Raw genomic sequence first — 22,766 nt, 5'->3', positions numbered from 1 at the left:
TAGCCAATAAAGTGCACTCTGTTTGACTCTCGGCCTCTGAGTATTCGCTCCATGTCCTTCTCAGGGCACTGAGCTCCCTGGTCACCTCCCTGGCCTCCCTGCCTCTGCCTCTGCAGCTGGAGAACCCTTCCTCTGAAACAGAGGCAGCTCGTCTCCTCCATCCATGGTGTGGATCCGGTTGTTCATCATTCTCTGAGCACTGTGGGGAGGGAGAGGCCCTGCTCCCGGAGGCTGTGTACCCTCACTGTCCTTAGTGGAAAAGGATGGGCCATGCAGACATCTATCTCCTCCCTGCCTTCTCTCATGTGGGGGAACTAAGAGGGCCTTGGGGGCAGAAGGTTTCTTCCCTTGCTGTTGGTTCTCACTCTAGCTGACATCGTCAAAGTTTTCCCCCATCAAGGAAAGTTCGGGCTGCTGGAAGCCCAGGGGTGGAGGGGTTTCCCCAGAGCAGCCGATTTCAAAGTCTGACCCAGGAACACCATTCTACTGAGACACTCTGTAATAAAAGGTTCCATGTCCATTACATGTTTCCTTTTTGGAGCACATATTAGAATTTCTAAGAAGTTCAGTAACAAGAAAGACCTGTTAGCTTCCTTGAATCCAGCATTTCCTGTGGAGACCCCCATTCCTGCACCTAAGAAAAATCTCTGCACCTAAGCACTGTGCATACACTTAGGGCCTGAAAGGATGTCCACCAACCATGAGAGCTCTTTTATTTTTTATTTTTATTTTTATTTTTATTTTTTTTTGAAACGGAGATCTCAGCTCACTGCAATCTCTGCCTCCCGGGTTCAAGCGATTTCCTGCCTAAGCCACCCGAGCGGCTGGGACTACAGGCACATACCACATGCCCAACTAATTTTTTGTATTTTAGTAGAGACGGGGTTTCGCTCTGTTAGCCAGGATGGTCTCAATCTCCTGACCTCATGATCTGCCTGCCTTGGCCTCCCAGAGTGCTGGGATTACCTCGCCTGGCCACCAGCCATGAGGATTCTTGTCATCCTGGCGTCTACCCTGCACCAAGAAGCTCTGCTAAAGTGTCAGTTGGCCATGGGAGTGCTGTCCAGAAGGTCACTGCTGGAAAGGACTCAGAAGCAAGGAGTCCAAGCCTTCACTTCCAGATGAAGACTGAGGCTCAGAGAGGCGGAGTGACTCCTGTAGGATCTTATAGTGCGTGAATGCCTGAGCTGGGAAGGAAGCCCAGCATCCTGAGTCTGGAGCTCCTTCCGCTTCCAACACTGTACTTGCTGCCTTCCAGGCATGCCACGCTACCTGGGCACCTGGAGAGAACACGTAGGCTGTGGAATAAAAATGTGGAGTCAGGCCAGGCCAGGGAAGCCATATTTCTATCATGGGACAAGGAAGAATTTGTTTTAGAGATGAGAAATGGCAGTTAGAGAAAGAAAACCTGCCATTGGGGGTTGAAGAGATTCAGTGTGGAAATCCAGCCACCGGTTCCACTTTTTGGAGGAGGGGGGATTCAGGAGCTGTTGTTTCACATTTGAGTAGAAACGTACCTTTTTTCTGGTTGGTATCCTTCTGTGAAAAGGCAAAGGAGACATAGGTGAGGAGACTCAGTGCCCGACCCAATTCAGGGCGTTGCCCTATGGGGCTATGCCAGGCCAGTCATGGGGCAGCTGCTTCACCCTGGGCAAAGTCTCTATCAACGAATTCCTTCCTTCACTTATTCAACCAGTATTCACTAAGTGTTTATTTTCTGTCTGGAACTGGGCTAAATTCTGGAGATGAATTGATGAGCAAGAAATCAGATGCTGACCTCACCCTCATTTTAAGAAGGGATTCAACAACAACAAAAAAGGAATCAAACCAAATGGACAAGATAATTTTAGTTTGTGGGAAGTGTAGAAAGAAATGGAACTAGGGGCTGAGTTGGATGGATGCCAGGACCGGTTAATGTCCTGGATAGAGGTGGGGAGATTAAGGGAAAGGAGAGATTTAACCAGGACGCCCAGTTTCCCAGTGAGAGCACTTGGGTGGTTGGTGGTGCCATTTACCAAGGTGAGTGGAGGGGTGGGAGGGCTGGATAGGTGTGGAGAGGAGCTTCAGCTCTGCTTTAGACAAGGAGGAGCTGCTCATGACATAGTCGCATGAGACATCCAGGTGACATGTGAGTCTGTGGATTCAGAAGGGGGCCCCGTCAGGGCTAGACACTTGGATCTGGACATTATCAGCCTAAGGGTGCATTTTAAAGCCATGGTACTTAATGAGTTTTTCCACAGAGAGGGTGGAGAAGAGGGTCCAGGCTGAGAACCAAGGTGGCCTGGAATGTAGAGTCAGGGATAGGAGCATGTTGACCAGATGGTGGAGCCTGGGCCACGTTCTCCAGAGTGCCCCCACCTGAGCAGTCCGGGGGGCTCTAAATTGGCTCCAAGGAAAGCCCAGAGCAGGCCTGGCCTTCCTGGGAACTGTGCCCACTGGTTTCAAGTCTCGCGTTCAGACAGTGACCTCTGTCCTTTGCTGATCCTCCTTGGACCTATGCTCATGGCCCTTGTTTCTCCTGTGGGGGTTTACAGAGCCCGTGCTCCCTAAGTAACCACTAGTGGTGAGTTGGGGGTGGGGCTCCGTGCAGCTGCTTAAAGGAAAGCCTGGCACTCGAGGAGTGAGGTAGAGAGGCTATTTCTTCGAGGTGTCATTATTCCAGAGGAATGGCCAGGGCAGGTGACCTTGGTGCCAGGACCTGAGACCCAAGGAGTTAACTCCATGCTTGGCTGGATATGCTCAGCTTAGCCCTGACAGTTTCTTTTATTCATTTATTTTTTTGAGACAGAGTCTCACTGTGTTACCCAGGCTGGAGTCTAGTGGCATTGTCTCAGCTCATCACAACCTCTGCCTCCCAGGCTGAAGTGATTCTGGTGCCTCAGCCTCCTGAGTAGCTGGGATTACAGTTGCACGCCGCCAAGTCCAGCTAATTTTTGTATTTTTAGTAGAGATGGCCATGTCAGCCGGGCTGGTTTCTACCTCCTGACCTCAGGTGATTTGCCCAGCTCGGCCTTGCAAAGTGCTGTGATTACAGGCGTGAGTCACTGCACCCTGCCGGGCCCTGACTGTTCCCAATCCAGGCTGAAAACCCCTTGCAGGAACTTCACCTGCTTCCAGTGCTCCTTCTTTTCCTTTGTGTTAGTATTTGCATAGTTTCTCTGCACCATTCTTTGGTTTTTATTTTGAGACAGAGTCTTGCTCTTTCTCCAGGCTGGAGTGCAGTGCTGTGATCTCAGCTCACTGCAGCCTCGACTTCCCAGGTTCAAGTGATTTCCTGCCTCAGCTTCCCAAGTAGTTGGGACTACAGACAACGCACCACCATGCCCTGCTAATTTTTGTATTTTTAGTAGAGCCGAGATTTCACCATGTTGGGGAGGATGGTCTCAATTTTCTTGACCTTGTGATCCCCCACCTCGGCCTCCCAAAGTGCTGGGATTACAGGTGTGAGCCACCGCGCCTGGCAGCACAATTCTATGTTGACTTTTCAAGTGCTTTTAAGTCACTGGGCTTGAGTGTGCCTTCTTGTACTTGACTAGACTTTTCGTTCTTTTTATAGGTAGTCAGTAAGTCCTGTATTGTCCATGCTTTTACCCATAAAGAGAGCTCACAGTGATTGTTGAATAAAGCTTACTTGTGAGCGTGGATCTTAAACTGGGATTTGGGGTCCTTGGTCAATGGTCAAGAGTTTCTTTGCTCTCTTCCACATCTCTCTTTCCTGGGTGTGGAGAGGTATATCCATTTGCAATGAAACAGAGGAACCAACTTCTACCCTATGCCCCATTCTATCCATCTGTCTACTCCCCTCCAGCCACCCCGACACTGCCTTCCCCAGAAGAAATGCCCCAAAGAGCATTTTCCTGTCCTAAGAGCTTGTAAATTCACTGGTTCACTTCCCATTAGGAAAATCAAGTTGTGTTTTTAGATTTCAGGTTATTTCCTTCTACATCTTTGTGAGAATACAGGTTACATGTCAGAGCAAGTATCACTGGTGACAATGTCACATCTACAAAAGCCTCAGTTAAGGAAATCAGGGGATTGTTTTCCACAAGAATTCGAAAGTAGTTCAGCACTTGCCTAGGGATAATTTAGACTTGACTGCTGCTGATCAAGGCTTGCATGTAAAGTTTCGCATAATTTGCAGGTAAATCTCTTCGTGACTCTTCTCTGTTTTGCCTACAACTGGGTGGAGTGTTTGTTAGCCAGGGGTCAGAGATCTCACATTCTGGGATTTGGACTGCCCTTTCTCTCTGCCTTCTCAGCACTTCAGCGCATGTGCATTCTCCCTCTATGCAAAGACAGACAAAAAATGTGGACACCTTGAGAGTATCTTGGGATGACTGAGAAAAACTCAAGTTCTGAAAATGCTTCTTCACGCATTTTATCTGTATCTTAACTACATCCTTCACAGGCCCCTCTGGCACTCACACTGCCTAACTTACAACTCTGTTGTGCTTAAGATAGAGCTAATCACCACCAACACTTCCAGTCTAGGCTGAAGGCTGAAGGTGACTTGGTTTTCCTAGGAAACCATTAATGGAGGTGTGCTGGGGGAAATCTGATACTTTGGAATCCGTGGTGACAAGACTGAATGGTGAAGGGAAGATGACTGGGTGGAAGTAAGGCTGCGACTCTCAGTGGGGGCAGTTTTGCTCCCCAGGGAACATATAGCCATGTCTGGTGACATTTTTGGTTGTCACAAGTGGAGGAGTGCTTTGGGCATCTGGAGAGTAGAGACCAGGTTGCTACTAAACATCCCACATCACACAAGCCAGCCCCTTCAACACAGAAATGGCCAGCCTGAACTGTTCACAGTGCCACTGCTGAGAAAGCTGTACCAAACAAGAGGTCATCTCACTCACTTGTGTCCTTGGGAGAAGATCTTTAGTTACAGTGATATGGGTTATAGCTAAACTGAATAGAGACATACTCTGGATTTGAGAGAGGTATGTATTTGTAGCAGTTTGTTTTAAAATGGAAATGTCCTTTTATTCTGGATGAAAACATGGGAAAGAAACCAGGGAAATAGTGTGGCCTTGGGTGGGAACTTCCAAGAACTGTGCAAATGACCCACAAGGTGCCTGCCGTTCTGGTATCAACTCAGCTTTTTCACGCCTTTGTGCCTCTGATGCTCTGTTCCCTGCCAGGAATGCTCATTCTGCCTTCAGCCATTTGCCCTGCCTCACTCCTCACTGAGGAGTACCCAGGCACTGCCTCCTGAAAGCTTTCTTAGACCTACGTGGTGCTGAAAATCTGTTTGGGCTCCCATGGGACTTTGTTTACCCCTTTCTATCATGTGCCATATTATATTAAAAGTTCATGTCCTTTGCAGGGACATGGATGAAGCTGGAACCATCATTCTCAGCAAACTGACACAAGAACAGAAAACCAAACACTGGATGTTCTCATTCATCAGTGGGTGTTGAACAAGGAGAACACATGGATACAGGAGGGGAACATCACACACCGGGACCTGTTGGGGAGTGGGGGGCTGGAGGAGGAATAGCAGGGGCTGGTGGGATTGGGAAGGGCTAACATTAGGAGAAATACATAATGTAGATGATGAGGGGAGGGATGCAGCAAATCACCATGGCATGTGTATACGTATGTAACAAACCTGCACGATCTACACATGTACCCCAGAACTTAAAGTATAAGAAAAAAAGTACAGAAAAAAAAAGACTAGTTTCAGTGTCTGTTCTCCATATTAGAATAGAAGTTACTCGAAGGGATGGCTGTGCCTGATTCATCTTTGTGCTCCTCAGTGACCAGCAAAATGCCTGGCATGTAGCAGGCACTGTGAGCTTCACTGAGCGAATGAGATTTTGAAAAGGGTAGGGTAGATTCTTAAAGGTAATTACTGCCCTGACATATTTAACAAAAACAACTGGATTAATTAACTAACTTTCGTGACTAGTGCAAGTCATATGCTGGGCACTTTGCATATGTCATCTCATTTCATCCTTTGCAACTGCCATAGAAGGCAGACAGTAATAATCCTCATTTTCTAGATGAGGACACTGTAGCTTGGAGAAGCAGAGCGACATGGCTGATGGGAAGTGGCCGATCTGGACTCAAATTTAAAGGATACGCATGTAACTGCTGTGCTATGCTGCTGAACGCAGGCCGGCTGGTGTCTTCTTGGACTCCAAGATGTTCTCCCTGGTACATGTGCTAACGACTATCTGCAGTTTTAAGCCAGAAATCAAACCTAAAGTTCCTACATTAGCAGAAGAGATTTCTACAGCTGAGGCCTTGTGACGGTGGGCAGGCTCACCTTCAACTCTGGGGAGTTCTGATCTCCAGCCAGAGAAGCCATTGTGATTGATTAGGAGAATACCTTGATAATGATGGCTGTTCCTCTTTGAGGCCACAATGAAATTCATAAAGTTTAATTTATGTTTATGTTCATCAACACAAGTTGATGCTTCAAGATGGATCTGAGCATTACACTCTAATGGTGTTCTTTTTTTAAACATGTAACACAAATGTATTATTTAAAGGTGCATCTCGATTACCCATTTGGTGAACAAAAAGAAAATATGATGGTGCACGCCTGTAATCCCAGCCCTTTGGGAGGCTGAGGCAAGTGGAGCACCTGAGGTCAGGAGTTCAAGACCAGCTCGATCAACATGGTGAAATCCTGTCTCTATTAAAAATATAAAAATTAGCTGGATGTGGTGGTGTGCATCTGTAATCCCAGCTACTCGCGAGGCTGAGGCAGGAGAATCACTTGAAGGCGGGAGGTGGAGGTTGCAGTGAGCCTTGATCATGCCACTGCAGATCAGACACTGCAGTGACAGAGCGAGACTTCATCTAAAAAAAAAATTAAAAATAAAGTAAAAGAGAAGATTGTGACAAAACATTCCTGTGGGCCAAGTGATCCATCCCAACACCCAAGACCCAGCAAGCAGCCAAGCTCGGCACAACCTCCTCTCCTCTTTTTTTTCCTCCAACAGGGTGAGGACATTGCCTTTTACATTGCAGATGTTGGAGCGGCTCATATCATCCCAAAATGCCATGCTCACCCATGTGTCCTGTCCCTGAGAGCCTGTCCTGACCAGCACCTTGGTGAGCCTGGCCAGCATGCTAAATTGCACATGGCTGGTGTCTAACCGAGCATGAGGGGGTCAGGTGGAGAGAATGTGGGTGGGTTCTTCACATGTCAAAGTGGACTTTTCACTTTGGGAGGGTGTAATTTGACTTGCTGAAGCCGATGCAGAAGAAAAGCATCCATGAAGTTATGACAGGCTTTGGAGTTGGATAGTCTGATTAAGATCAAAGCTCATAAATGAATTGACTTGAGGCAAGTTAATTCATCTCATGCTCTTATCTATAAAATGTGAATGAAAATTCCTACCTTGCAAAGGTTTTGTGACAATTAGATATGATACATATAAACAACCTAAGTCAGTGATTTGTATATGTCAGGTGTTCAATGTTAGCTATTTTAAAATTCTTTTCACAGATGGGCAATAGGAGTAAAGATTTGAAAGAGGATATTATTTTCACTGAAACATAGTCCCCACACCTCTAGAAAGGATGCAGTAGATCAAGAAGTATTTGCTGATTGATAGATTGCATTACTGATGAGGCCCTGTAGTGGGAAAATGGCTTGGCCAGGCATGGGAAAATGGCGTTTATGTAATTCTCAATACAGACACTACAATTCCTTGCAACTTGTTACAAAAATTATCAAAGACTTCACTGTTGCCTTGACGTTGAGATGGGCTATCACTTAGAACTCCTCCTTCAGCCTCCGAACTGACACTTTCTAGGAGGGCTTCCTACACTGACATCATCATCACAAGGGCTGCCATGTGGTGTTCAGCACCTGCCTTGTGTACGGGTTTTCTAAGTTTAGCTGCTATAGTCCCCGCTGCAACTCTATGAGGAGGCTGTGCTAACTCCAATTTGCTGAATGGGAAACTGAGGCCCAGAGGGCAAAACGACTTGCCTGATGCCATACAACTGGAAAGTAGCAAGGTTGGGATCTGAATACAGGCTTGTCTAATTCCAAGGCTTCCATATTCTCCACTCCTTCAAGCTGCCAGGGAAGACAGGAGGAGATGCAGTTATTTGAGCTCCAGAAAATCCAGCATGCCAATGAAAGAGCCATGGCTTTTGCAAAGATCCAGCCAAATCCACGTACTGATGAGAAATATTCATTGGTGGGGGAGCTGATCTTTAGAGAGCCCATGCACTTTTCAGCATCCCAGTGCTCTTCGTGATGCATCTTGAACCCCAGGCCTCACTCTGCTCTCAGCTTCCTGCTATCTCACTTGGAGCAAGTGCTTTTTCTCCAGGGATGAGGACCTCACTTGGAGCAAGTGCTCTCTCTCTGTAGGAATGAGGATGTCTTCTTATGCTCTAACCCCCTGGTTGGTCTATCCGCACATTCTCATCCATAGTGGATGGCTAGTTAGTCTAGTGTTTCGCGAGTACACTTGGTAGCATGTTAGTAGATGTTAAGATAGAGAGTTTTTTTGGTTAAGTTTGGGAAACTGTGATTAAATTAAGGTAAAAAGATTATTTTCTATAGGACTTCTTAGGGCTTTTAGTATGCTAAATAACTTTACTAAAATCCCAAGAGAGAGCTATAAACTTTTCATTTCCCAAATTTATGTAATCACAGAACCTTTTAATCAGGGCCATCTTGGGAGATAGAATTCTGCCCTACATAAGCCCTGAGAGAGATCCAAGAACCTGATAAAAAATTAGGGGTGAGCTGAAGAGTATTTTAATCAAGTGTAGAGGTAAGACCAGAATCAGAACAAATTGTGATTGCTAACAGCTAAGACCTTAGAAATATAAAGATTTAGTTGTACTTAGATGTTTATTTCTTTATCTAGCTTTCACTATAAATCTTGTTCTATATGATAATTATTTTTACTGTTCATTGTTTAAAGTTGTTTTGTTAGTGACAATCTTGCATTTTTAACAAGCCCTCCAGGTAATCCTTATAATGCAAGACGTCTGGGAAGTATTTCAACCGGAAGAGAACGCTAATTTCTAGTCCAGGGGCAGCGTACCCAGAACGTTAATTCTTTTTTGTTTATTTTTGAGAACAAATTGGTGATTATCTTGAAAATGGGATCTGCAAACTTCCACGTATAAAGAGGCCGCAGCCATAGCTCCCTCGTCCTCAGCAGGTGGTGGGTGGAGAGGGATGTCTGCTCACTTTGACCAAAGATAATGACTACTGTCTCGTGATGTATTCCTCGGCTCATAATTATGTTACAGGCAATCTGAACTCTTCTCACCGCAGTTGACTACCAGGGAGCAATTTGGTTAGAGGACATAACTCTACTTGGTTTTATTTCTCCCTGTTTATAGATGGGGAAATAAAAATCCAGGGTGCTCAGCCATCTGGCAAGCTTTACACAGAAGGTGCTGGCAGGTGAGGGATTAGAACTCAGATTCCTGGCAGCAGGCAGACCCTTTAGATACCATTCTGAAAGATCCAACAGTGAATGAGGGCAATGTTGGCAAGGATGGCAACTCTGGGTATTTCCAACAGCTCCATGTAACTGCTGAGAAGACAGTCCCCATCTGCTAAATAAGGTGATGCTTTGGCAGGCTCAGGTGACACGGATTAGGCAACCCAACCCAAACCCATGCTTTTGTGATCTGCACATCACCTTTCTCCATCATGCTTCTCTAGCTTATACCAGGGTGGCAGAGGTGAGCCACACGTCAGAGGCTGCCACTTGCCACCTCAGCACTGCAGCTAAGGGAGGGAAGGGAATCAGAGACACTTATGCCTTTTCTTGTTTGCTTTGTGCTCTCACCTGGAGCTTCAGCTGAGCCTGCCTCAGCTTTCTTCCTAGGAAGGGCATGTGATCTTCTGCTTTTAAAAGATCCAGAGAATATGAGGGGTTTCACCTTACCAGGAGGGGCTGTCATTCAATGGATGGGTGGAGTAAATGTCTCAAGGAAGAACTCGCCGTGGAATCCTCTTCCTGGATTGTCTGTGGATGAATGATGTTAATTAAAAAATCCAAACATATACTGCTGAACACTATGTATTTAAATTTTCAAAACAATCCTGCAAGTAGGATAGATGTCACCGTTTACAAATAAGGAGAGAGAGAGAAATCAAGTACCTTTTCCAAGGTCGCTACATAGTGAGAGGTAGACATAGGATTTGAACCTAGGTCTTTGGACTTCCACGATGACAGGTTTTCTCTTAGACCACAACTGTCTAACTCCTGTGTGGCATTTTGTGATTTTCAAAGGATTTTCACTTACATTATCCTGCAAGTCTCACCACAAACCAGCAAGGTAGGAAAGGGTTTGACAGGTTAGAACACAGACTTACGTTAAATCGTTGTGGTCAACCAACCTACCTGTTCAGTGCAAGGTTATCCGCCCTACCTGTTCAGTGTAGGTCTCACTCTTTTCGATCCCAGGTTGTTTTTCTAACCCTTCACTCCTATTCAGCTTCCTTTCCTCACCTTTGGTGAGTTTCTTAGGGATGCAAAATTGTCTTGAGAAGAGCCAGGGCCAAACGTGTTATCCTTTCCCATTCTCCCAAACAGAGTCCTAGCAGTCGCTAAATGTACAGTGCTTGCTGTGTGTCAGGCACTGGGCTAAGCGTTTTATAGGTTTAATGCTCACAGCAACCCCATGAAGTACTTGCTGTTATTAGCCCCATTTTTACAGTTGATCAAACCAGACCCATAAAAGTTAAGTAACTTGTCCAATGCCTAAAAGCTGGTGGATAGTGGATCTGAGATCTGACGTCAGACGAGCTTCAGAGCAGAGAGCTGAGAATTAGCTGCAGAGCTCTTGAAGCGCTCAACTCAAGGTGCTCCACAGATTCTCAGACCAATCCTCTGCCCTGGTCTGGACTGTTCAGAAACCAGAAACTCAGAGAGGCAGAGTGCCCACTGCCAATTTGGCTGGAATTCTGGACCTAGAACCCCACCAATTTCTGAGGGAAATCAGTTCCCCCTGCTCCTGTCATATGTGTGAAATCTCCCATGCAGACAACCTGAGAATTTGCTCTTGCCCTGTGTGGGGGGTTTGGGTGTGGAGGTGGGTTGGATGGGGGTGGGGGTTGGCTGAGCTCTTGGGGGTGAGAGCGGTAACTCACCATGTGTCATTCCTTCTGCCATCAAGGGCTCTCCATCCTTCTACTCCTGGCCCATATGGAATAGCCACGGTCTAGACAGGGCTTCCCAGACTTCCTGCATTGTATTGGTTACCTGGAGGGCTTGTTACAAATGAAAACCCTCAAGCCCTTCCTCTGAAGATTTTCACTCACAGGGCTGGGGTGAGAGCTGGTTTTAGGTATTTGCATTTTTAGACATCGGTCATCAGTCAGTCAACACGTTCATGCTGTGCTTACCCTATACTAGGAGCTGGACATTTAGGGTCATTTAGGACGGACGGGACTCAGGCCTTGCCCTCAAGAAGCTCAGGGACTGGAGAGTTACGGACAAGTAAGCAGGTCAGTATACTTTATGTCATGGCTATGATGGGAAAAGTACAGGGTATGGTGGGAAGACAAGGAGAGGCATCTGACCCAGACCAGGGAGTGAAGCAGGGAGGAGATCCCCTCCAGAAGATCTGAGTTGGGGCCTAGACATAACACACTCCTCCTAAGACGAGTGGGGGCCTTGAACCGACTCTACCAGCCAGCTGGAGGGTTTCCGCATTCTGTCCCCTTTTGCTTCTGGGTCCAGAAATCACCTGCTGTCAGTCTAGGATGGTCGGGGGAGGGCTTGGCCTGAGACCCCTCCTCTGCGCATGGTCTCCCCTCTTCCCGAGCCTCACACTGGGTTGCCCCCCTGTTCCAGGAGCCAGACATGTTTAGCTCCACTGTAATTTCTTTCCCATAAGTAGCATTTCTCAGCCCAAACTCCAGGTTTGCTGAGATGGATGCCTTCGGCTGAGGTGCTGGCAGAGCAGACTCTGTGGGCCTGGGCCCTTCTCACTTCCGCACCCACTCCACGCCCTCTGAAGAGTTGGGCACAGGTGGTATGCCACCTGAAGACAAGGCCCAATGATGGGAGAGACTGGCACAGCCACTGCAGGAGTCTGTAGACACCTGGTGCTGCAGGGAGGGACCCAGCCCGCCTGAAAGAGGTTGTCTGGTTCTCACCCTGTGTCATGGAGCTCATGGCTCCTGATCCCCTGGTGTCTAAAGCTGCTTCCTTCCTGCTGGATCAGGTGTTGCTTGGGTTCCCTGAAACCCTTGAGGACATCACACAAAGGGAGGGAGGAGAGCTCCAGCATTTTGTCAACTGAGGCAAGTTTAGGTGATTAAGCTAAGAAAGCAAAGCCACTCTGGCCCAGAGGATTATCTTTGAGGTGTGTCTGGAACCAAGAAGTAACTTAATGCCTACGAGGCAGACCAGACCCAAGATGACTCTCAGCTAATTGCCCGTCTCTCCTTTTGCCAAGCCAAGCTCCCTGGTATATAAAGTCCAGTCTCCTCTGTTGTCCCCATCCCTCTCAACTCTTGCTAAGTGATCACTAGCTTGCCTCGAGACTCTCTCACTATGAACAGACAAGTCTGCAAGAAATCCTTCAGTGGCGGGAGCCAGGGTTTCTCTGGCTGCTCTGCCGTGGTCTCCGGCAGCAGCAGGATGAGCAGTGTAGCCCACTTTGGGGGAGCTGGCGGAGGGGCCTGTGGCTTCCGGAGTGGAGCAGGCGGCTTTGGCAGTCGCAGCCTCTACAACCTGGGTGGCAACAAGAGCATCTCCATCAGCGTGGCCGCTGGCGGCTCCCGGGCTGGTGGCTTTGGTGGAGGGCGTAGCAGCTGTGGCTTTGGAGGTGGTTATGGAAGTGGCTTTGGGGGCAGCTATGGTGGTGGCTTTGGTGGTGGCAGAGGAGTAGGTAGTGGCTTTGGAGGGGCTGGTGGCTTTGGAGGGGCTGGTGGCTTTGGTGGCCCTGGTGGCTTTGGTGGGCCTGGCAGCTTTGGGGGTCCTGGTGGCATTGGCCCTGGGGGCTTTTCTGGGGGAATTCAGGAAGTGACTGTCAACCAGAGCCTCCTGCAGCCCCTCAATGTGGAGATCGACCCCCAGATTGGGCAAGTAAAGGCCCAGGAGCGGGAGCAGATCAAGACCCTCAACAACAAGTTTGCCTCCTTCATCGACAAGGTGAGGGCAAGGCCGAGAGGTGTTGTGGAGGGCTGGGGGTTCCCAGGGGTTGGTGCAGAAAGATGCCATGGGACCTGTGAGACACAGCGCAGGGGTGCCTGACTCTTGTTCTGCTGCTGCCTTGGTCCCTACAGGACAGTGAGCCTTTCACTGTCTTTCACTCAGTGGGCCTTGTTTTCCCAGCTGTGAAGCGGGGGAGGAGGGGGGAAGAATTCCTGGTCCTGGTTTCCTGCTAGGAATGAGATGAAGGTAAACGAACTGAGAGTCCAAACATGTTCTTTGCTCTTTGAAGAATGAGGCGTTAGTCATGAAATTATTGCAGTTACTTTAATTCCTCCTGAAAAGCAATTGCTTGATCATCCAAACTAGCTGATCATGAAAACTTGAGTTAGCACAGATCTTGGGCCTGCCTCTAAATGAGAAGTATTGGCAGCTGCCTCATCTTCCAAACGATGTTGTGCTTCAGCCAATATTAAACTGAGCTGTCCGTGCTGGGCCAGAGAAGGGTGTGCTGGGTCTGTGGAGGACTGAGCCCCGGATCTGAAGTGAATTCTAGGTCAGCTGCAAGCTGAATAACTGAAAGGTTATATATGTGAAACCTCTAAAGAAATGTTAAATCTCACTGACTGTTTTCACTGTCTTTATGGAGCTGAAAAAAGCTTACATAGAAGAAACTTTGACAAATAGCTTTATTTGTGCTGACCTCCTTTGGTTGTATCCTGAAGGATCCCTTTAGACCCAGGGCAGTCCTGGGTTTGATTCTTAGCTCTGTCACTCAGTAGACTCGTCACTTTGGGAAACTTAAATTCTTTGAGTCTCAGTTTTCTTATCTACAAAATGGGGATCACAGCAATAAAGGATAGGGGATCACCTGTCCTTTATAGGTGGTTATGAGGATTAAATGTGATGGAAATACATGAAAAGAACAGCTATGGCATAATCACGCAACAAATTCTAACCCTCCATTTTCTAACTCTTCATCCGTTCCAAATTAAAAAACAGGGGCAATTGCAGATTGAAGAATTGGGTTCCTTCTCCACATTTCCACCATTTGGGATGGGTGGCCCCACATGCCCAACTCCAGAGGCTGACTCTTTTCCTTCTTCCCCTGATGCAGGTGCGGTTCCTGGAACAGCAGAACAAGGTCCTGGAGACCAAGTGGGAACTGCTCCAGCAGCAGACCACAGGCTCCGGCTCAGGGCCCAGGAGCCTGGAGCCTTGTTTTGAATCCTACATCAGCTTCCTGCGCAAGCAGCTGGATTCACTTCTAGGGGAGAAGGGGAACCTGGAGGGAGAGCTGAAGAACATGCAGGACGTGGTGGAAGACTTCAAAAAGAAGTGAGGGCTCCTCCTGGGGAGTTTCCCCTTCTGGGGAATTAGCAGGGAGGCGTGGTCCTAATTTGGGATTTTGGCTGTTTCCAACTGTGCCTTCAGTCAGTACTCTGGGATAGATTTATTGAGTGAAGCATGACCAAGCAGAAGCGGGTGAGAGGATGCGGGCTGAGACTTCTGTGTGGCTATGACACAGATTTCAGTCTCCAGGCAGGCCCCCTCCTATTCCAGCTCAGAGGGACAAAAGAGTCCTCCCAGAGTTTAGAGCCTTTTAGGATGGGCAGTCCGCCACACTTGACTGTACATAGGAATCACCCGGGATGCTTGTCAACAGTGCGTATTCCTGTATTGCAGACCTAAGTGTTCTGAATCACAGATGTGGGGCAGGTCCCAGGGGTGTGAGTGCTCCCCAGCTCCTGGGGGTTCTAGGCAGATGCCCGGAGCTGCGCTTTGTAAAGGCCTCTTTCAGTGTTTCCGGCCCACTCTCCTGTTCTGTGGCTTTGGTTTGCCTCCTCCCCTACGATCCAAGTTGCAGTCCATACCTGCTGAGGTCTGTGAGGCGCGAACGGGGCCTCCTGAGGTGGGAGGGAGCTCCAAATTTCTCCAGGGGTCAGAACCTACAGGATGGGCACACCTGCTCTGTGGAGGCCCTATTCCAATTCAGCCACACATGCGTGATGTGACTGGGAATCCAGCGGCAACTCAGATTCACATTCCCAAAAGAGGTCCCAGAGGCTTCTTTTCTCCTAGAGGGAAGAAAAGAGCTCCTGCCCAGAGAACTATTTTCTCCTAGAATCAGTCCGGTTCCTCAAGCTTTATGAAATCCAAACCCTTGGTATTAGATTTTAGTCCTTAATAGGCAGGAATCCCACATCTTTGATGCATTCAGAAGACGTGAGTTCATTCTTAACAAGAAGTAACTGTAATGAAGGAAATCAGAAAACAGAGGCAGAAAAGCCCAATGAGAGCAAACATTTTATTGGGTTTCATATGCACATATTGTGCTTCACAAAGTCAATCAAAGAGCCCAGGCAAGTAGTCAATCTCCTAGAAGTCTGCCCTCTCACCCTGACTGTCCATACCTCTGCCCGCCACTGGATTTAGAAGGAAGTGGCCCAGGCAGCGCCCTGAGCTCTGAGAGGTCTCTGGGTAGGACCAGCTACATAATTTTCAGGGCTCAGTGCAAAATGATAATACAGGAACCTAGTTACAAAATTATTAAGAATTTTAATCATGCCTGTAATTCCGGTACTTTGGAAGGCTGAGGTGAGAGAATCACTTGAGCCCAGCAGCTGGAGGCCAGCCTGGGCAACAAAGTGAGACCTTGTCTCTACTAAAAATTAAAAAGCTAACTGGGCATGGTGGTGCAAGCCTTTGGTTCCAGCTACTCAGGAGTCTGAGGCGGGAGGATTGCCTGAGCCTGAGAGGCTGAGGCCGCAGTGAGCCGTGCTTATGGCACTGTATTCCAGCCTGGGTGACAGGGTGAGACCCCGTCTCAGAGAAAAAAAAAAAAAAAGAAAGAGTGTCAAGATGGTGCCAGCATTGAGGTGAATGTGGCGACCCTGAGCTCAGGGTCCCATGTAACTGCCCAGGTCACATGCCCATGAAGCTGGTCCTGTCTCTGCACTGGTGGGGAGACTGCCTGGAATTCTCATCTTTCTTTTTCACTCCTGAAATGTCACTGGTCAAATATTTGCCTCTTCCTGTTCCAGGTATGAGGATGAAATCAACAAGCGCACTGCGACGGAGAATGAGTTTGTGGGGCTCAAGAAGGTAGGTGAGCCTGGACCAGCATATCCAGGTTCCCTTTCTGGGAGCTGTTCCCCATGGAGAGAGAGCACAGCCAGCTCTTGTGGGGGGCAGTCACCTTATCCTGTGTGTGGGATTGACACTTTTCCTTGCATTTTTGGAAATGAAATGTTTAATGAAGGAAGCCACTCTGAGTACATTACCATGAGAAGGTGTATTAAAATGTTACTGTGACTAATGAGCTGATCAGCATTATGAACTAATAACAAGCACTTTATGTGTAGAATTAATCAAGATTTTCAGCCTACAAATGTACTCCAGATGCTGTTAATAATAATCAGCAAATACTTGTAGCATATTTAAACCGGTCATCATAAAGATGAAGTAGTGGGAATACCCTAATTTCTGTTCAGGAGGATGGGGTTTCTGGTACTATATAGCCAAAGTCACATACACATCAGGTAAATGTGATTTTTCTACTCTAAAATCAGATGGTTACTCTGTGCCTTATGGTTTGTATTTTGTTAAAGCATTGGGGTTTGATACGTTGAGCAATTAAAAGGAAGAACGCCGCTTTGATTTTCCTTACTTAAAGTAGACTTGGGAAGTAGAAAAGGGAAGTAGAAAGTAGAAAGGTAGAAAATTTCACGTAGAAAAGGGAAGATGAGAAGTCACAATTGGGAGGGGATCTGGGGGAGGAACAAAGATGAGACGTGAGGGCTTAGGAAAGAGCCGCTGGGTGGGAGGGGAACTGAGGGTCATTCTCTGGGTTTCTGACCTCCCCTGCAGGATGTGGATTCGGCTTTCATGAACAAGGTGGAGCTGCAGGCCAAGGTGGACAGCCTGACAGATGAAGTCAACTTCCTGAGGACCCTCTATGAGATGGTGATTCCTTGGTTTGCCAAGCTCTGGAGCCTTCCTGTCTGCATCTTCCCAAGCATAACTTTAGGGACAGCCGAACAGCACAACACTCACAAAACCAGGAATGGGGCTCAGAACTCAGCTCCACTCCACCTGGGAAATGTTAACTGAGCTTCCTTAGTCTGCGCAGGCCTGGCCCACAGGTCCTCAGGCCATTTTCCTCTGCGTCTTCTCTCTGCCTCCTATACCTGTATCACAGCTGGCATCTTCACAATACTCCTCCCTGCTGGGGGCCCACGGAAACCTACGCAATAGGGCTCGTCGGCTGATACCTTCAGGCTGACAACCCGATTATATTTGCATATTTCCTTTAGCCTTGTGTTCTAGCACCTTTTAGGCTGAAGCCAGGCCTGAAGTATGAGCTGCTTTATCCAACTGATATACTTCTAGCCCCATCCTTGGGGTATCTCTGCTAGTAGAGGCTTCCCAGCATCTTTTGGGCCAGGGGATAGTGAGAGTAACTATCCATGTTTCCTAAAGGAGCTGTCCCAGATGCAGAGCCACGTCAGCGACATGTCTGTGGTTCTGTCCATGGACAATAACCGCTGCCTGGACCTGGACAGCATCATTGCCGAGGTCCGCGCCCAATACGAGGAGATCGCCCAGAGGAGCAAGGCTGAGGCCGAGGCCCTGTACCAGACCAAGGTGGGAACCCTCCCTGTGTCCTTAGATCCTGATGACCTTCATCAAGAATGTGCCGACACTGTGCAAAAGCCATGTTGATTGGTTTTCCTCTGTCAGCTTGGGGAGCTGCAGACCACAGCTGGCAGGCACGGGGATGACCTGAGGAATACCAAGACTGAGATCATGGAGCTCAACAGGATGATCCAGAGGCTACGGGCTGAGATTGAAAATGTCAAGAAGCAGGTGGGGCTGGGTTTAACAGAGAGATCCCGGAGGTCAGGCCCCGGGGAGAAGCAGCACCAGCTCTGCTCCTCTGCCACAGGTCCTCTCTGTCCTTTCATGGTGTCACACGTGGGGATAGCACAGTCTTTGGGAAACTCTGTTCTCCCAGATATTTCTCTTGGAGGCTGAGCTTCTTGGAATGTTCACTCAAGAAAGATGTTTGCTTATTCCGGTTTGTCTAGTAAATCCTACCACTGCAGTCACTGCAGTGTTGGACTTAAACACTCAGCTCTCAGCAGGATCTACCTTTCTATCTAGTGAAGCTGTTTCTCACACAGTTCACAGAACCTTGATGGCTGCTCTGTATTATTGAATGAAGTGATTAAGCAAGAGAGTTTTTAACAGTCTTGCAAAAAAGATTAGAGACTAACCAGACCACTACTACTTTTAGCAGCATAGGAAAGCAAATCAGTGCTCCCTTTCTTGATGAGCCACAAGTTGATTTCGATGGGCCAAAGATGAATTAACCAACTGTTAAACTGACTTCTTTTCTTGAACATGTTCCATTGAGATTTCTAAGAAAAGGGAGGAAGGGATGTAGGATGTGGGGGAAGAGATCTACTTCTAGCAAAGATCAAGTGTTTGTTTTCTGGTCATTATGTTAATTGATCTTCCACTTCCTCCTGTTCCAGAATGCCAACCTACAGACTGCAATTACAGAGGCTGAGCAGCGTGGAGAGATGGCCGTCAAGGATGCCAATGCCAAGCTCCAAGACTTGCAGGCTGCCCTACAGAAGGCCAAGGATGACCTGGCTCGGCTCCTGCGTGACTACCAGGAGCTGATGAACGTCAAGCTGGCCCTGGATGTGGAGATTGCCACCTACCGCAAGCTGCTGGAGGGAGAGGAATGCAGGTGAGGGGCTGTGGGATCACCATTCTCCAGATATGGTTTTAGAGTGACTTTTGATAATGTGGAAAGGGGGCAAGATGATAAGCAGAGAAACACTCAGACAAAGGGCAGGAGTGTCTTGGATGACAGTCAGGGTTCAAGGCCCCACTATTTTAAGTCCATCAGGATCATCCAACTCTCACATGTATCATGGACATCAATATTATACTACCTATCTGTACTGATCTTCATTATGTTCAATGCATTGGGAAGGTTCTTTGGCATTATGACAAGTGGTAGACCCGTGCTGTCCATTGGAAGTTTCTGAGATGATGAAAATGTTCTATTTTTGCACTGTTTAATACAGTAGCCATTAGCCACTGGAGCACTGGAAATGTGGCTAGTGCAACTGAGAAACAGAGTTTTACGTTTAATTTAATTTGAATTAACTTAAACAGCATCATGTGGCTACTGGCTACCATATTGGAAAACTCAGTATAGACAAGCCCCACCCGTGAAGCTGAGTCCATACGGGAGATGGGTGATACATCCGTGCTCCTGGAAAATAATACAACATTAAGCAGAAGATAAAGGCTTAGTGAGTGGTTATCAAAGGAGTGTCAAGAATTGAGAGATCTTTCTGCAGAGTTCCTGCCCAATGCATCATGTGTTCAGAGGGAAGCTATTCCTCTGTCCTCAGGTAGCTCCCAATCTGATGGAGAAAACAGAAGCCAAGTATGAGAAGGAAAGTGAGAGTGAAGATGATGTCCAGTGTACTAGGAGTAATGGGATGAGGGGGGAGTGGTTGACATCAGTGGGCACACATTGGCAAGGTGTGTAGGCCCATTCCATATATTCTCAGATATGTGGCTGTGCCTGCTCCATGAACAGGAATGAAACACAGGAAGATGGGCAGTGTAGGTGGGACATTTCAAATCCATCCTGTGTTGAGTGTCAGCCCCTCCCATACTTTCTCCACTCTGAACAACTCCCATCACGTCCACCATCACTCCAGGAGGGTTCATGATGGAAGCCTTCTTGGAAATTGGAGATTAAAAATTCCAGGGCTGGGTAGAGAAGAATGGAAAGGCATGCTAAGGTGGGAAGATGGTCTTAGAAGGGGATGAGAGGTGGGGACAGGCCAGTCAAAGCAGAGCTGGGAGTCAGATAGTTTTCTTAGAGAAGATAATCTCTAAGGGCTAATGGGAAAAGGGTGGGAAGTCTCAACCTTTGTAGCAGCCCCCTTTTCTGGAGAGATATGGTCATGGAAACAGACTCGAAATAGGCTTTCTTCTCACAGGAGCTTGACCCCTAGTGGGACAAATGGGAGGATGTGGCTCTCAAAGTTGTGAACTCTCAGCTTTTTGGCTATTGACTCATTGCAGAAAGAATTCACATCTCCTCTTCCTTTTCAGGATGTCTGGAGAGTGTCAGAGTGCCGTGTGCATTTGTAAGTAGCCCATTCAGAAAACCTTCTCCCTGGGTTGTAAAAAGGGAAACTAGAAACATTCTCATTGGCTGACTGGCAAGAAGGCCTGTTCCATCCCAGGAGGCCAGGCCATCTGACAGCGTCCAGGATCTCAGGCCACGGCCACACACTCTACCCCTAGTGTAAGCTGACAACCTCTCAGGCTAAAGCTAAAATCCCTCTGGTTTGGGGAGTGGCCTAGGTTGGAGAACCAGAAATTTCTATGGATACTTCTGGTTCCTGTTCTTGGGGGAAGGCACCAGGGGGCAGGCTAACTCTCACAGTTTGCAAACTGAGGCACTAGAGAAGTTAGCATCTTTCTCTAAGTCACATAGCCAAGCAGGGATGTAATACAGGCTTTGGCTTCCAGTGTCCCAGGCCTTTTGACTGAATTGTGTGCCTATTGTCTTGTAGCAGTGGTCAGCAATGTCACCAGCACAAGTGGAAGCTCTGGCAGTAGCCGTGGAATTTTTGGAGGGGTCAGTGGCAGTGGCAATGGTGGCTACAGAGGCGGCAGTAGCAGCGGCGGCTATGGAGTCAGTGGCGGCGGCAGCAGTGGCTATGAAGGAGTCAGTGGCGGCAGCAGCAGCGGCTACAGAGTGGTCAGCAGTGGCAGCGCCGGGGGCAGGGGCAGCAGTGGGGGCTACCAGAGCAGCAGTAGTGGCAGCAGGCTCGGTGGTGCAGGTAGCATCTCCGGGAGCCACAGTGGAATGGGCTCCAGCTCTGGCAGCGTCCAGACTTCTGGAGGCAGTGGCTACAAGTCTGGTGGTGGAGGCAGCACCAATATCCGCTTCTCCCAGACCACCAGCTCAAGCCAGCATAGCTCCACCAAGTGATCTTCTGTGCCCAGTCTCTATAACCAGCTGCTTCCCACTCAGCCTGCAATAGCATTTCCCACTGTCTGCTTGGCATCAATAGATGCACATGGTTCAATCACATTTTTCCTCAAATTCCCTGGAGAAGAAGCTGAACTCCTGGTTTCTCCAACCCCATGACCTTCCCAGGGCCATGGAGGTCCGGCTGCTAGTCTGGGGTGATGATGCCCCTGGGAGACTCCCTGCAATGGCCCCTTACTTTGGACAGCAACCCCTGAGCCCAAGCCAGTCTCCATCTTTCAGCCTGGCCTGTTCCCACTCTGGCCCATCTCCCGCTCTTACTGGGAGTTGGTATTTAAAGCCAATCACCTCAGCACTCTCTGAGGAGGGCAGTGCCATGGGTTCAGTGCTAGAGGGTGCACGGTTAGGATCTCCAGACTGCCGGTTCCCAGGGAGCCCTCCCTACCTCTGGGCTTCAGATCCTGACTCCCTCCTGTCCTCCAATTCCCTGAGCTGTAGATCCTCTGGTGATGAGTATGTTGCACTTTCTTTTCTCAGTAAATTGCACTGAATTTCACATTCTGGTGTTTGTCTTTTATTCCGGGAGTCACAGAATAGATCATGACCCAAAAGTGATGAGAAATCAGGTGGGGGTGATGGTCTTCTGAGAATTTAAAAGTGGTTATAAAAACTACTGAATAGTTTTGGCTTCTCCATCTATTTGGTTGGAGTTCCTGTGATAGGTCTGTGTATGTCATTTAGCGGGAAACTTTCCCCACTCCCAAGAAAGTCATCCCATCCATCCTCCAGCCTCTGAGCAGGCCTCTGAAATCCAGTCTTGTAAGAAGAGCGTTCTTCAGTTCATCAAGGGAACAGATTCCACTGGGACTTCAGTTCCTTTGTTCCACCACCATCCCAGCCAGACACAGAACCAATCCTCTTTCTGCAAACACAGCTCTTGGAATCTGAAGGGTTCAATACATAACATCCTCTTTTTCTTGCATAGGGTCTGAGCCCATTAAAAAAATAAGACAAATGAGCAGATGAGGGTCAATATTCCCTTTATTACCAACAAAGCAGATACTGGAGCATGTATCTTTCACCTTGAATGGAAAGGGTTTCCTATCACAGGCCCTCAGGTTTAGGCCAGACTTTCCACCTGGGCAGAAGCAGCCTAGGGCCACTGTAGCCTTCCCTATCGGGTCAGATCCCTCGTCGTCAAGGGAGAACACAAGAGAGCAGAATATAAGCTTGCTATGGAGAGCCAGATCCTAAGAGATGGAAGGGTGTTGCTCTGCAAACTCAGCTCCTCCTTCCAAACTCAGTGATTGGGTAAGAGAGTGGGTGGGAGTGTTAAACGAGTAAACTCACTCCAGGCGGATGTAAAATTAGGAACAGAGATGGGTGCCAGCCCTCACACCAGCACTTACCAGCCATTCTCAGAAGGCTGAAAGCCAAACCCGGGGAGCACAGGGATAAGAAGACAGTCACTGAGAGAAAAAACAGGAAAATTGGGGGCCTCAGGGAGATGACATTCAGAGTCTGTGATTTCCACCCCCACTCCCTGAACCTATCCCTTCTGTATGCCATTGAGCATGGCAAAACAGTAGTTTGTAAGTCACTGTAGATCGTGTATTACT

The 22,766-nt window shown here is 48.1% G+C and overlaps 1 protein-coding gene across 1 annotated transcript; it reads left to right on the top strand.

The window, feature by feature from the left end:
* Nucleotides 1-12,452: 12,452 nt before the first annotated feature.
* Nucleotides 12,453-21,703, top strand: KRT76 (keratin 76). The gene is made up of 9 exons (XM_003939195.3): nt 12,453-13,106; nt 14,224-14,444; nt 16,151-16,211; nt 16,977-17,072; nt 17,589-17,753; nt 17,850-17,975; nt 18,647-18,867; nt 20,259-20,293; nt 20,726-21,703. The coding sequence occupies exons 1-9, from the start codon at nt 12,507-12,509 to the stop codon at nt 21,145-21,147; spliced, it is 1,947 nt and encodes a 648-aa protein (XP_003939244.3). The 5' UTR covers nt 12,453-12,506; the 3' UTR covers nt 21,148-21,703.
* Nucleotides 21,704-22,766: the final 1,063 nt, after the last annotated feature.

Source organism: Saimiri boliviensis, chromosome 7, assembly GCF_048565385.1.
Source record: "Saimiri boliviensis isolate mSaiBol1 chromosome 7, mSaiBol1.pri, whole genome shotgun sequence".
NCBI classification, from domain to species: Eukaryota; Metazoa; Chordata; class Mammalia; order Primates; family Cebidae; genus Saimiri; species Saimiri boliviensis.
This window is presented reverse-complemented; position numbering and strand designations above follow the sequence as displayed.